The sequence below is a fragment of the Pseudochaenichthys georgianus genome, chromosome 23 (genome assembly GCF_902827115.2).
Source record: "Pseudochaenichthys georgianus chromosome 23, fPseGeo1.2, whole genome shotgun sequence".
Classification (NCBI taxonomy): Eukaryota; Metazoa; Chordata; class Actinopteri; order Perciformes; family Channichthyidae; genus Pseudochaenichthys; species Pseudochaenichthys georgianus.
Window position 1 is genome coordinate 18,077,813 of NC_047525.1, and position 15,105 is coordinate 18,092,917.

At 42.9% G+C, this 15,105-nt stretch overlaps 1 protein-coding gene across 4 annotated transcripts in view; it reads right to left on the reverse strand.

Moving 5' to 3' along the window:
* The window catches only part of scube1 (signal peptide, CUB domain, EGF-like 1), an 84,250-nt gene that overhangs the window by 54,096 nt on the left and 15,049 nt on the right, over positions 1 to 15,105 (reverse strand). For all 4 annotated transcript variants that reach the window (XM_034075145.2, XM_034075144.2, XM_034075143.2 and 1 more), the window contains exon 4: positions 6,292 to 6,426. In XM_034075145.2, coding sequence (XP_033931036.1) covers positions 6,292 to 6,426 — 135 coding nt within the window. The remainder of the gene's footprint in view (positions 1 to 6,291; positions 6,427 to 15,105) is intronic.

Below are 15,105 nucleotides of genomic sequence, written 5' to 3' on the forward strand. Positions count from 1 at the left end.
TGTGTGTGTGTGTGTGTGTGTGTGTGTGTGTGTGTGTGTGTGTTCACTTTGAAACACTTTGGAACATTTAAGTAAACCTTGAATCTGTATTCAGTCGTCTTTATTCAGCCACTGTCCTGAATGTGAGAGGTCACCTTACCGCCAAATCTTCCAAATACATGATTGAAAAATGTATCAATCCTGGACTCCACAACTAAACCAAAGTTATTCCTTTTAAACTCTATACGTCTAACCTTGTGTTTTAGGTCAAAACTACTACCTATAGGGCATTTAGACGTTGTTGTTGTTGTTGTTGTTGTTGTTGTTGTTGTTGTTGTTGTAAGGATAGTGATTTCAGCTTTAGGATGTGCTTCTACACACATTAGGGTTTCTTAAACAACAACAGGTGAGGATTTACTGTATATTACAGACACGCTGAGCTCTAAGTGTTTATGGTGTATGACAGGTGGATGGTTTCTGGCTTTTGATGATGTTTGTAATTGATGATGATAACAGCCAGGTTAGACAGAGCTCCCTGTACTTAAGAGTTCCCACATGCCCCCGGGCCGGCATTTAAAAGCTCCCTGTACCTCCAATTTCCTGCCTTGGTTTGTTTAAAGTGAGAATTCCTCCTCCGTGAAGAGTGCAGCGTGCCAGTCTGTGAGTTTTGGTGTATGAATGCATGTCTATGAATCTGTGTGTGTGGTGTGTGTGTGTGTGTGTGTGTGTGTGTGTGTGTGTGTGTGTGTGTGTGTGTGTGTGTGTGTGTGTGGTGTGTGTGTGTGTGTGTGTGTGTGTGTGTGTTGTGTGTGTGTGTGTGTGTGTGTGTGTCTGCTTCCTCTCCTTACACAACTCCAAATAAACGCATGCAGCTTCCATTGGTTCACTCCACTATGTTTGTCTCTCTGTGTTTGTTTTTCTCTTCCCCCCCAATTCACAACTCCCCCATCCCATTCTCCCACAATCCATTGCTCTATTTGCCTCCCTCTCAACACATTGTACACTGTATAGTTTATTATTTCACAACATTGCTCTTCGTGTTTAGGCATACACAAGCAATATATAAAACATATATAACATATATAACAGTATTATGTAGTTGTACCTTTGTAATAATACAAAGCGTGTTAGTAAGAGATGCGATTCCTGGTCAATTCTGTATATTTATAATGCCTCTAAAACGACTGTGTATCTGCTTACATTATGTTATAAACCATAATAAATATGAAGAAATGCTAAATAAACGGTGATTTGCGGAATCAATAAATAAAGGTTTGCTTGGATACCAATGGGTAGGGGATGTTTCTTAAGATGCTATCTCATTTGTTTTGACAATATATTTGGATTCTTGACATTTTTGAGTTTGAAGACATCACCTTGGATTTTTGAAATTTGTATTATTTCAATTTATGAAGAAAAAAAACCCAGATTAATCAAAACAATTGTTATTTAAGTTATCACATTACATTGAGAAGCACGAGAAATATGTAACTAATACTCCACTGCACTGAATTGATCCCTGCATGTTGGAGCAACATAACATCCCGCTAATTGTGATGCCATCACATACCGCCTTCTAGAGCTGCAGACGGGTCAGTTTCTTCACCCAGTACCGTGTTTACATGCACGGGACATAAAGATGGTTTCAACTGTGGGGGAAACCTTGAACATGAGGCAATCTGAAAAATGCAGCTTCAAAATAAGTTACATTTTCTACACGTAGTCCTAATACTGTGGGAAATATTTTATTTTGAAGTTACATTTTACACGTTTCTGAATTGTCTTCTGGTCAAATCTTTCTTCCCCACAGTACGCTATCAAGCATCCCCTGGTAATGGGTTTTTAAAATTCACACAGACTACTGTGACCAAAATTGCAGCGCCTGGCGAGGCGTCCGCATGAGACCAAGTGTTTAAAATTCCCAACTTTCTGCCAATTCCAACTTTGCCAGGAACTTTAGTGTTGAGCTTGGAGGAGAATTTACAAGCGTATTGTTTTCAGTCTGTTTTGGCGAGGATTACATTAACTACCATGAATAAATCAGACGTAAGGGACAGCCCCGGTTAACTTGGAGGCATCAGTTTGATATTTCATACTGAAACTATTCCAACTCTGCACTGCTGCTGCAAATCACACACACCTACGCTACGATTATTGATGACATAATCTCAGTCTTTTAAATCCTTTTTCAAGGGCAGCAGGTAACGCAAAAACTTTCAGTGATGAGCCAGATAGCCATTTTAGAGATCCGCAATAGTCCAAACAGGATGTGAGCTTCTCCACTCTACATGCATGTCAGCGTTAGGCCTGTTAGCCATACCTGACTCATGTGGTCACAGCCCTCCCACATCATGACAGATCAGGAACATTCACTGCGAGAGCTGTTTCCAAACCCGAGATCGGGAGTCAAGTTCTTGTCTGGGTGTGCTTCAGACAGAGCTGTGAGGCACTACAGAGTGGAAACAAACCATAATGGAACAAACAATTGTTGCTCGGCTTTATTATCCTCCAGGCGAGTGTCGGGGAGAAAGAAATGAGCTGTGAGCTGACACTCACCACATGCAAAGCAACAATCTAACACAAGTCTCGCACAACAGCTGCATTTGGGATCATTTTTATCTAATAGACTACAATTTGTGAAGCTGGTTGGAGCCTAGGAATCCCTTCTGTTGCACTTATGGTAAATATGGTACGTATAGGTGAGATTAACAGCAGACGGTCTCTGGGGGTCAATAACAAGCAGACCTGCCAGGATACACATCATTGCATACAAGCCAATAAAAAGCTCTGTAGCTCTCCACAGGTTGTTGTTGGAGGTAAATGGAGGAATATACGGGGGAGTGTGTGGGAGAGAAACTCCCTCTGGAGGGAACTATGGGATTTTAGCCTTTGCAGACCATTTACATGCACAAAAACCTATATGACACTACAGGAAAGGGAAAACCCCAAAAAGCGTAATAGGGCTTATTTAAAATGCAAAAGAATGTTCTCTTGTTGTGTTCTTCACTTTTTTAAAGCCTTATATCTCATCACGTAGGTTAATGTGTAAGATTAATATAGTACAGTATGTGAATATCTTGTCAGATTGAGCTATCTGGTTTAAAGCCTTTCGAAGAAGAAATAAAGAGAGGGATTAAAAAGAGACAAGATGAAGAGAAGCGGGTCACGGTTGGGAAGATGGAAAAAAATCATGTGCGAGGAGATTCCTGTGGGACACCGGGATGCTGCTGCTATTCCTGTGCGGGATGAATGAGAGGAGACAAGTGTCTGATTGAGGATCTCTGTACGGGGTGGGGGCTCTGGGTGAAGGCTCATGAAGCCTGCCAGAGTACCAGGAACACACCACAAGCATCTTCACTGCGTGCTGACCGTGAACATCCCTCTGACAGCAGCAGGAATTACACATATTGACACAGGAACTGCTTTGACATTGAAATTGATTCACTCAAATGTACGGTTTGGCAAGCCTTTTCCCAAAGCATAAGGAATATTAAAGGTTTTAATGGGGAAAACTATTACATATTTAATTTGTGGTCTGATTCTTTTGTAAATACAAAGTTAAAACTCTCAATGGCTGTCTCAGAAAGAGGCATTATGTTTTTTAGGGAATTTCCCTTACCTGTAGTGTGTTATATAGGTTGCATACCAAAAATCGTTTATAAATGTGCTATATAAATAAAACTGGATTTGATTCGATTTGATGTCAATGGACGGTGGTGGCGAAGTCGATAGGGGCTTTGCTTGGCAACTGGAAGGTCACCAGTTCAAGTCCCGGCAAGACCAAGTGCTACGGAGGTGTCCCTGAGCAAGGCACCGTTCCCTACACTGCTCCCCGGGCGCCGTTCAAAATGGCAGCACACTGCTCCTAACACAGGATGGGTCAAATGCAGAGAAACAATTTCCCCACAGGGATTAATAAAGTATATCAATGGTCTGCAAAGGCTCAAATCCCAATGTTCCCTCCAGAGGGAGTTTATTTCCCTAACACATAATGACATCACACTGTAACACTCCCGCTTGTATTGGCTCCAACACAATACGTGATAGGCTCAGGGGCGGGACATCTCTTAGCGGTTGACCAATCACAACAGAGCCGGCAAGCTAACCAATCAGAGCAGTCTGTGCTCTGGTTTCAGACAGAGGGTGAAAAGAGGTGCTGCAGCACAGGCAGTATAAGAAACATAAAGATATCTTTGAACATTAAAGTATTTAAACACGTCACAGTCGAGACACAAATACAACTATGAACATGAGCATGATAGGGCCCCTTTAAGGGGAGCAGAAGAGATATATTCACATGCTGGTTTATGGGGTTTCCAGTGAGCAAACACACTTCTATTTCTGCATCTCTTCTAACTCTTTTTCTGACCGTCTCAACAGAGGATCCTCTAACATTCTGCCTCCTAACACGCCTTCACTCTGAGCACACTAACAGGGAGAAGAGGATAGAGAAGAGGTCACTCTGTGGCAGCCTCTTCCTGTATTTGATCCCTCTCTCCTCCCCCTCACTCTTCATCTCTCACCACATTCCTCCTGCGTCTCCTTTCTGTGCCATCACAAGGATGACGGATGACTGTCCTCTCATCTGTCTTTGAACTTCCACGTCCACACTGTCCCCATTCACCACCGAATGGATGTGAGCATTGTGCTTAGAGAATGTGCGTGTGAGTGAAGAGGGAAGGAGACGACAACCCTGCCTCACCTCGGGATCACTCCTCCTTCAGCACCCCTCGCCGCGGCAGAATGAGCCCATAAATTAAACGTGACAGGCGTAATGGGTCAGGGATGCCAGGGTAGAGGGGGGTCAAATGATTTTAAAAATAAGTACAATGCCAGTTTGGGAGTGGAGAGCGACTGACCGAGCCAAACATATGATGTAAGGGCCGTCGAATCCCACGTCAACGTGTGATCCAGAGAGGAGGTTATGAGTCGGCAGAAAAGAGCAATGGCTTTATAATGTCACAAGGGATCAAACCATTTTATAGACACATGGATAGTATCTTGTTGAGTGGACTGATATTTTGCTGACCAAAAATGTGTTTTGTCTCCACTCCTAAAGACCAGTAGTACCTGGAAGAGCCTGAATGTATCACTGAATGGGCACAGGATCAGGGGCCCAAGGTGTCCCTACCCTAGGAGCCCTGCTTTAAGTGCCTCTTCTTGTTGGAGAGTTACAGTAATAGGACACAGAAAAAGACAGGCACAGCCGCCACAGAAAGACACAAACAACTACAAACGATGCAGCTCCGAAAAATCGCGTAGTCTAAAGGCCCTGACACATCAAGCAGTCACCAAAGAACTCGCCGATGCTGACGCCGGCGTGTTCTCCTGCGTCTTGGCCATGTGTCGCACTGGAACACACCGCAAAGACTTCAGCCGAGCACGTACGAACTGCGCATGCGTGAGTGGCAATAACTCTCCTTACCAGAAGGCGGCGGTAGTGTGTATTCGTCATTCAAAAGAGGCAACAACCGGAAGACAGAGAAGAAGAACAGACTTTGTGATATAAACAAACAACAAATAGCGTGTGCATTCCATTTTCACTCTCGTCCATCGAAAACATGTTTCGTGCGGTACTGGAGCTATCAGCCATTGGAGTGTTGCTTGTGGAAGACATTCTCAAGCAACCGTTTCGCTTTTCATGCACTGATTCGCTAGCTGAAGAGCCAATCAGAGTGATGTCTTTGTCCGACTGCCTGTGGCCGACGCACGGCCATGAAAGGCCAAATAAGGCGTCTCACGGCCGACGGTGCAGGACCAGTCTATGTGCGGGACACACCAAATTGAGTTTGGGCGACAGGGCACGCTTCGTCGTCCGACTAACGAAAACGGCCGATTTCGTTTTCGGGCCTTAAGTGTCTTGCTCATATACAGGAGGTGTGTGTGAGTCTTTTATCATATTCCCACAAATAAATGTCTACAAAAAATGAAGACCTTTTTACAATAAGTCTGCATTAAATTGTCTTTTACATATCCAATCAAACACAGTGGGACAAACAACTCTTCCTTAACTACAACGAGAACAGCATCCATCGGTTGATTTCTTTTCAATGACTTAGCATAAAATTACTCAACCAATAATAAATAAATGCTTTGTCACATTCTCAGGTCACTCTCTCAGGTCTCTGGAAAACAGGTCCAGTTACCATAAAATATTGTAGACACTTTAAACCCTTTGCTTAGTAATAGAGTGAGCATGGAACACCAACTAGCTTCACATAACCCTGAAATAAAGCTTCACATGTTCTCTCAGGTCTCCAGAGAGTGTAAGAGAACAGCTCTAACAGAACAGTGTGAGTGTTTCAGTCTTACCATCAGAGCGGTGGATGCAGGTATGCTGGTTGTCGCTGAGGAAGAAGCCATGTGTGCACTGACACTCGTAGCTCCCCATGGTGTTGAGACACACTTGCTGGCATCCACCGTTGTTGTCTGCACACTCGTCCACATCTGTTGGGATTGGACACAGAGAGAGAGAGAGGGTCAGCTATGGTAGAATAGCAGCCTATTAGGCATCATAAACAAAACATCAGTCAATGAGAGTTTATGTGTCGGGAAATGTCCGATGGAAGGGATGACACACACACACACACACACACACACACACACACACACACACACACACACACACACACACACACACACACACACACACACACACACACACACACACACACACACACACACACACACACACACACACACACACACACACACACACACACACACACACAAACTAGGCATTAGGTGTTTACAGGGGTCTGACAACGTGAACATCTACAGTATGTGCACAAGAGTGTGTTTGTGGGGCCCCACTGACCGCCGAAAGGTCGGTACATTTCCAATGGGGCATTTTGATGGGACTCAAGTGAACTTCAAACATGTAACACCCTCCACTGACTTTTAACCGGGGATCAAACAGGACTGCCCCTGTGTGTGTGTGTGTGTGTGTGTGTGTGTGTGTGTGTGTGTGTGTGTGTGTGTGTGTGTGTGTGTGTGTGTGTGTGTGTGTGTGTGTGTGTGTGTGTGTGTGTGTGTGTGTGTGTGTGTGTGTGTGTGTGTGTGTGTGTGTGTCCAAACCCAGTGCCTGACCATGATGACTTTCCTTTGTGTTTAGTCTGAGTCTCTGAGGTTGACCAAGCAGAGAGGTCAGACAGGTTACACAAACATAGACATACTGCGAGGAAGGACCAAATGACATACAGAGAGACGAAAAGGACCACAGCTGATCTCAAATGTATACACAACGCGGCTTTGATAATTGATTGTGTTCGACCTCAGCCTTCCTTAGCTTTTATATAATGATGACTATCAAGCCAGGACATAAACAGAACTAGGGACACAGTTCCATTTAGCCTCACCGTTCTATAAGGGGTCATTTTGCATAATTTGGGCAGTCTGTCCTGGAAGGCATTTATGGTGTTGAAATGCGTTATACACTGAACAAAAATATAAATGCAACACTTTTGTTTTTGCTCCCATTTTTCATGAGATGAACTCAAAGATCTAAAACATTTTCTATATACACAAAATAACCATTTCTCTCAAATATTGTTCACAAATCTGAAAAAATCTGTGATAGTGAGCACTTCTCCTTTGCCGAGATAATCCATCCCACCTCACAGGTGTGGCATATCAAGATGCTGATTAGACAGCATGATTATTGCACAGGTGTGCCTTAGGCTGGCCACAATAAAAGGCCACTCTGAAACGTGCAGTTTTGCTTTATTGGGGGGGTCTGGGGGGGTCCGAAAACCAGTCAGTATCTGGTGTGACCACCATTTGCCTCACGCAGTGCAACACATCTTCTTCGCATAGAGTTGATCAGGTTGTTGATTGTGGCCTGTGGAATGTTGGTCCACTCCTCTTCAATGGCTGTGCGAAGTTGCTGGAACTGGAACACGCTGTCGTATACGCCGATCCAGATCATCCCAAACATGCTCAATGGGTGACATGTCCGGTGAGTATGCTGGCCATGCAAGAACTGGGATGTTTTCAGCCTCCAGGAATTGTGTACAGATCCTTGCAACATGGGGCCGTGCATTCTCATGCTGCAACATGAGGTGATGGTCGTGGATGAATGGCACAACAATGGGCCTCAGGATCTCGTCACGGTATCTCTTTGCATTCACAATGCCATCAATAAAATGCACCTGTGTTCGTCGTCCATAACATACGCCTGCCCATACCATAACCCCATCACCACCATGGGCCACTCGATTCACAACATTGACATCAGAAAACCGCTCACCCACACAACGCCACACACGCTGTCTGTCATCTGTCCTGAACAGTGAAACCGGGATTCATCCATGAAGAGAACACCTCTCCAACGCGCCAGACCCAATCGAATGTGAGCATTTGCCCACTCAAGTCGGTTACGACGACGAACCGGAGTCAGGTCGAGACCCCGATGAGGACGACGAGCATGCAGATGAGCTTCCCTGAGACGGTTTCTGACAGTTTGTGCAGATATTCTTTGGTTATGCAAACCGATTGTTGCAGCAGCTGTCCGAGTGGCTGGTCTCAGACGATCTTGGAGGTGAACATGCTGGATGTGGAGGTCCTGGGCTGGTGTGGTTACACGTGGTCTGCGGTTGTGAGGCCGGTTGGATGTACTGCCAAATTCTCTGAAACGCCTTTGGAGACGGCTTATGGTAGAGAAATGAACATTCAATTCACGGGCAACAGCTCTGGTGGACATTCCTGCTGTCAGCATGCCAATTGCACGCTCCCTCAAAACTTGCGACATCTGTGGCATTGTGCTGTGTGATAAAACTGAACATTTTAGAGTGGCCTTTTATTGTGGCCAGCCTAAGGCACACCTGTGCAATAATCATGCTGTCTAATCAGCATCTTGATATGCCACACCTGTGAGGTGGGATGGATTATCTCGGCAAAGGAGAAGTGCTCACTATCACAGATTTGTTCAGATTTGTGAACAATATTTGAGAGAAATGGTTATTTTGTGTATATAGAAAATGTTTTAGATCTTTGAGTTCATCTCATGAAAAATGAGAGCAAAAACAAAAGTGTTGCATTTATATTTTTGTTCAGTGTATATACAAAATATTTGTTTTGAAGAATGGACAATAGAGCTGTATACATCAGAAACTTTCTCCCCACAAGATACAATGCTAGACACAGCTGCCGAAAGACGCAGCTATATCAGAAAGGATTGGGAGAGGGTGTCTCAACATCTATCCTGGGCCGATGTGTCTCTTTAAGTTAGTGTTATAAAGCAGCGAGCAACAGTCAGTCCTAATGGTGAGGCTGTAAACACGTGTTAACACCTACTCGCCATTGAAAACCAAGCCATGAAGGACGAGGAGCTGCAGGCAGAGCTCCTCACTATTAAATCAAGGATTACTGAAGACACACGCATCAACTGTTTCTGTAACTCTGTCTTCTTCTGTGATAACCCACTCAATCTGGGTTTCATATGTAGGTCTCTTTTGAATTCCTCTTTCCACATAAGCACCTGTCTACAAGGCCTTTTAGTCCACTCTTTTGGAAAGCTATCTGTAACATTGCAGTTTTTAATAACGCGGCCTACAGTTCATGTATATACATTTATAGATGTAAGATTCTATTGGCACCAGGTACATAAGATTTGCAATTAGAGCACTGCTCACTTCCTTACTCCTTATGTTTGAAATAAATGTGGCCTTAATTGTGACATCAACAAGTTGTTAACATTAAACAACTACAATGTGGTGCGTAAATGTTTTCAGAACAAAAACAAAAATGTTTTCTGACCTGAAATTCCTTTCAGCTGAACATCATTAGCTGGTGCATTCTAAGCCAATGAATTATGTAATGGTCTCGAAAAAATCTATTTAGCCAAAGAAAAAACAACAAGTGTTGAAATATATAACGAGAACTTGTTTTTAACTGTTAATGATGATGACACCAGTACAAAAGTTAAACCCACATAGCATGATAAACGGAGCACTCCGTGTTCCAAGAGGGGTTTGGGGGGGTTGCTGACAGACCACTAGACGATGGTGGGCCGCCACAGTCTGCGTAATGAATGGGAGTCACTGCTGTATCTGCCTTCTCAGCTCCTGACGCTGTGGGATTTCAACTTGAAACTAATTTCTTGTACTTGGAGAAGGTTGTGCTGGGCTTGTTAAACCCCTAGGGAGCAGAGGGAACCTTAAACAGTGTAGACTGTATTGAGAGATGAGGAATATTCCACTATCATGTTATCCATTTTGGGGTTTTGTTCTTATAGATCATTACATATTATAGATAACTACATTTTCATTCTGTCCTGGATTATTACACCCGTAAACTTCCTGTGGGAATATCTCACCGCATTAGTGCCGTAAAACTTGATGTGTCCTCGCTGAACTCTGAGCTTTGTTCTCATTTCCCTTCCAAACACAATTTTAAGCAAATCTCATGGTTTAACAGATGCCATTAATATGACTGATGCATTTCATGTTCAGGCCGGAGGGATAGAGACAAAGAGAAAATGTATCCATCTCCAAGTCTAATTGATCTCTTCTAACATTTTTGCATAAACACAGGCCACGGGCCATTTTTGCAAGTTTCGACCCGAGCCCCTCTGTTTTGTTTGATTGTGCTTGTGTAAACTTGCGTAAAGTTTTGTTTAGACACAACGAGGATGTGCTTGACACATCGAGAGGGAGGGGGGGACATATCGAGGCTGGAGGCTGGTGGAAATAAGAAGGGAATAAGAGAAAAAGGGGGGGAAAGTGATGGTAGAGAGGCTCGAGGGGAAACAAAAACGTTTAAGTAAATATGCAAACAATTCAAATAAGACATTTCAAATTGATTTGGGGAAATGTTGATAATCAGAATTGTTTGGGGGAAAAACCACAAGTAGGAAGTAAAATAAAACGAAGGGTGTCAAACATCAATGTCTCTCTTGTGTTCCTCACCTGACCCTGTTGTTGCACAATTTTGAACACTATTTTAAACTATGTTATGATAGGGACATATTTCAATCCTCAGGCCTTACTTTACTTGAAGATATGGATCAATAAATGGAAAAATTAAGCACTTTATGAACATTAACGCATGTACACATGTCAAAGTAGAGGCACAAAATACCTGAAAATGAGCGTCGTAACTTTAACGTTCAGTATGACATAGGAAATACGACAGAAAGAAAAATGTGCTTCAGTGTTCATATGGAACAGGGATTTGCAAACAACCTTGTCATGTCATAACTATCCTGTCATTTGTCGAACTTTTCAACCCTTCATTTTTAAAACATATCTAGTGGTTTCATGGATTGGATATTTCCATGTGTGCTTTTTAAACTTTGCCTCAGTTTATCTGCCCCCTCCCTCCCTCCCTCCCCTCACTTCTCGTCTCCCTCCTCCTGTCTGTTACATGTCGGACTTCTCAGTGACACGCTGCGGTCGCTGGCTCCCTGCTGTGCAGCCACCTCTCAGATCTCGCCGAGAACGGGTCGGAAGGAAAATAAACGCACGTCAGCACACCAGACATTCACAGAGGGCACCAAACGATCAACACATTGAGTCCAGCTGTGTCCATGGCAAAACAAAATAAATAAAGTCAAAATCAAAAGGAAGAAAGGAACCTAACGGGAATCGCTCTTTAATCAGAGTACAATTATGCAATCTTAAATCAATTAGTGCCTTGACTTGTTGACACAGTGCATCTGGGACATGATGAAGTGACTTCCTGCCGGCTCACACAAAATTATTTTCTTCAACACATTTTCTAAAGTGTAGTTTGTCATCCGAGGCTCATTCAGCACCACCACAAGGTTCTGAGGTTTCGGAATATCATGCTTTGGGTCTATTAAAAGCCACAAGGTATTTTATTGTGTTCCACAGGCAGGCCCAGAGCGTGCGAGATAAATTGAGTGTGAACTTTGACAGAGAAACAAACAAGAAGGACAGAGATGTTTCAAATTGAGATGTCTGTGCATTTTACTCGCTTTTATCCATGCATTTTACTCCAAGTACATTTAAGACCGCCAACGTGTAGTGTTACATTACATTACATTGCTTTTAGCTGACGCTTTTATCCAAAGCGACGTACAATAAGTGCGTTCGACCAACAAAATACAAACTTGAAGAAAACAGAATCATATAAGTACATCAGGCTTCATAGAGCAAAAACATTTCAAGTGCTACTCAACTGGCTTTAGATAAGCCAGCCCTTTATTAGTATATAAGTGCTTTGTTAATAGTTCTATCGCTCGAAGTGGAGTCGAAAGAGAGTTTTCAGTCTGCGCCGGAAGGTGTGTAAGCTATCTGCTGTCCTGATGTCAATGGGGAGCTCATTCCACCATTTTGGAGCCAGGATAGCAAACCCACGTGTTTTTGCTGATGGGAACTTGGGTCCCCTTCGCAGCGAGGGTGCAGCGAGCTGTTTGGCCGATGCAGAGCGTAGTGCACGCGCTGGGGTGTACGGTTTAACCATGTCCTGGATGTAGGAAGGGCCAGATCCATTCGCAGCATGGTACGCAAGTACCATTGTCTTGAAGTGGATTCTAGCAGTTACCGGAAGCCAGTGGAGGGAGCGGAGGAGCGGCGTGGTGTGGGAGAATTTAGGAAGGTTGAAGACCAGACGAGCCGCTGCATTCTGGATGAGCTGCAGAGGTCGGATGGCACATGCAGGTAGACCAGCCAGGAGGGAGTTGCAGCAGAACCTGGGTCAGCTGGGGACGTATCCTCCTGATGTTGTAGTGTTAACTTACAACAATGCTCCTTCCTCTCCATCTATAACTTCAATGTTTATCCTACCGTTTACTTATCCCTATCTATTCCGTCTTGTCTTTCGCTCCTATTCTGTTGCTGCTTTAACACCTGGGGATCAATAAAGGTCGATCTTATCTAATCTTTGATAGACTTAAACCCAAAAGATTAGAACACATGTCTTCGGACAACATATTACCAGCTATAATTAATGAGGCGAAAAGCAAAAGCTTTTAAAATGTGTTCCGTTACGACATATGTTCATCGAAGTGTGACAATATAAAAATAAGGGAATCTGATTACTTATGGTACAACTTACTTATTAATTCTATATCCAGTGCAACGCTGATAAATAGTGAAAGAAATATCAATAGGATGTCTTTAATTTAAGTGTAATATGTCTGAGCAATGTAACTTTAGCAAGGAAGAGGCCCTCTTATGCTATACGTGACTTTTTTTTATAGAACTGTAATTCTATATAAAAATGTATTCCGTTACTCCCAAGCCTGTGTTTTGACAGATCGTCCTACGAGACACTTTCTGTCTGTGGATGTATGCACAAGACTGACAGCATTAATTGAGTGTCTGAATGTATAAATGAGAGAGGGAGCGTGTGTGATGGTGAGCCCTCATTCATACAGTAAATCTCCTGCTGAATGAGACACTTGAGAGTGAGACACTGTTGACGGGCAGCTCGGGGGTTGGAGCTTCTCTTAAACTGCGCTCTGACAATAGGTTCCTCTCCAGTTGTGTTTATATGGTAACCATGCATCACAGGGCCCTATTTACCTCTATGGTTAGTGATGACAGCAGACAAAAAGCATCCGAGAGCATGGTGACAATATGGTATCCATGAGTCAATAACAAAGACCAAATACACAGGAACGCATTACCCAATCGGCACTGCCGTATATCTTCTGGACTAAATATAGATCTATATAAAAATAGATCCTACATAACATTCATCATCCTTGTTGCCTTTTCTCTTCCAGCAATGCAATTATATGTATTTTAATTTATGTGATCTGAAAAGGCAAGTCAAAATGGTCTTTTACGGCACCTGAAAAACAGTGTACAGAGTAGGCCACTAAATACTGACTTCCATGAAAACTGTGTCATCTCAACACCTTTACTTACAACAGGCAGGTTTTGTCTATTTTTTTGAAATATTGACTCCAGTAAGCAACTTAGAACATGGATCACAGTCCCTGTAACATTCTGCATGCATATTTTTGCAATTTAAGTATTGACTGTTTTATCATTTGCATGTTAACAATTTAGTCAAATTCACAGTGCTTTTGAGAACTGATTTGAAGATTATGGATCATTTTAACTTTATTTGTTTTAGAGCAAACAATGTATACCATTCCAGAAGACTAATATCTTATCAGATGCATTAAGAGTGTCTTTGTATCATTCCCATAATCACAGTCAGCCTGTACCTCTGCTGTCATCTGATGATGGTTAAACGTCCAGTAAAAACAGTAAGCAATCAATCTGACAAATAGATTTAAAAAGTGAAGGCGGACAAGAAGAAAAAGGAAGGACACAAGAACCATTTGGGTAATTAGATGAAAGCTAGTAAGGTCAGCAGACAGACAGAAGAGTATAACAGAGCAGAGGAAGAAAAGGAGAGAGAAGGACAGAAAAAAGAAAACATATGAAGAGAGGTTGATGGAAAACAAGAATGGAATCAAAACGAAAGAAAAAAGTTCATAAGGTGGGATGGAAGGAAAGGACAAAGGGAGGGATGTAGTAACAAAGAAAAGTGAGATGAAGAAAGAAAAGAAGAAAAAAGGGAGAAACAATGGGGATAACGAATTCATGAAAGGATAAAAGAATAAAAGCGAAAACAGAGAATAGCTAAAAAGGCAAAAAATAAAGTAAACCTTAAGAAAAAGGAGGGAAGGAGATATGGAACCGTGAACAATGAGGGAATAAACAACACGAAATTGGAGTCAAATAAAGAAACAATGGAAAATGTCAAGGACCGGCTTTGATTGGGAACACATATTTTGCCGCCTATTTTGAACTCACTGAACCGGTTTAATTAGCAGAGGTTAATCAAGGCTGCACTCAGCGAACATCCAATAAAGCGAGCCTCCGTGCTCAAATCAGACGCGGGCTGGCTTCCTGTTGCCGGGCCATAAAGAGCAGGTGACGGCAGTTCTCTCACGACTCGTTTGGTCTGCGTTGTTTGAGTTAGCGGAACAAACACGTGTGGTGAAATGCCACTAACCTCACAGCCCTTCTTTTTAATTACCCACAACATAGAACGCTAACCAATGAGCTATCGGCTGTAGACAGGGCCTTTTTCCAGACAAACACGCAGGAAATGAACACCACGTAACGCTGTCAGACCCAATTTCAACGACTGTAAAGACCGCTCTCCTTTTTATAGTTGTTTACTTTCCATCGTGTTTAT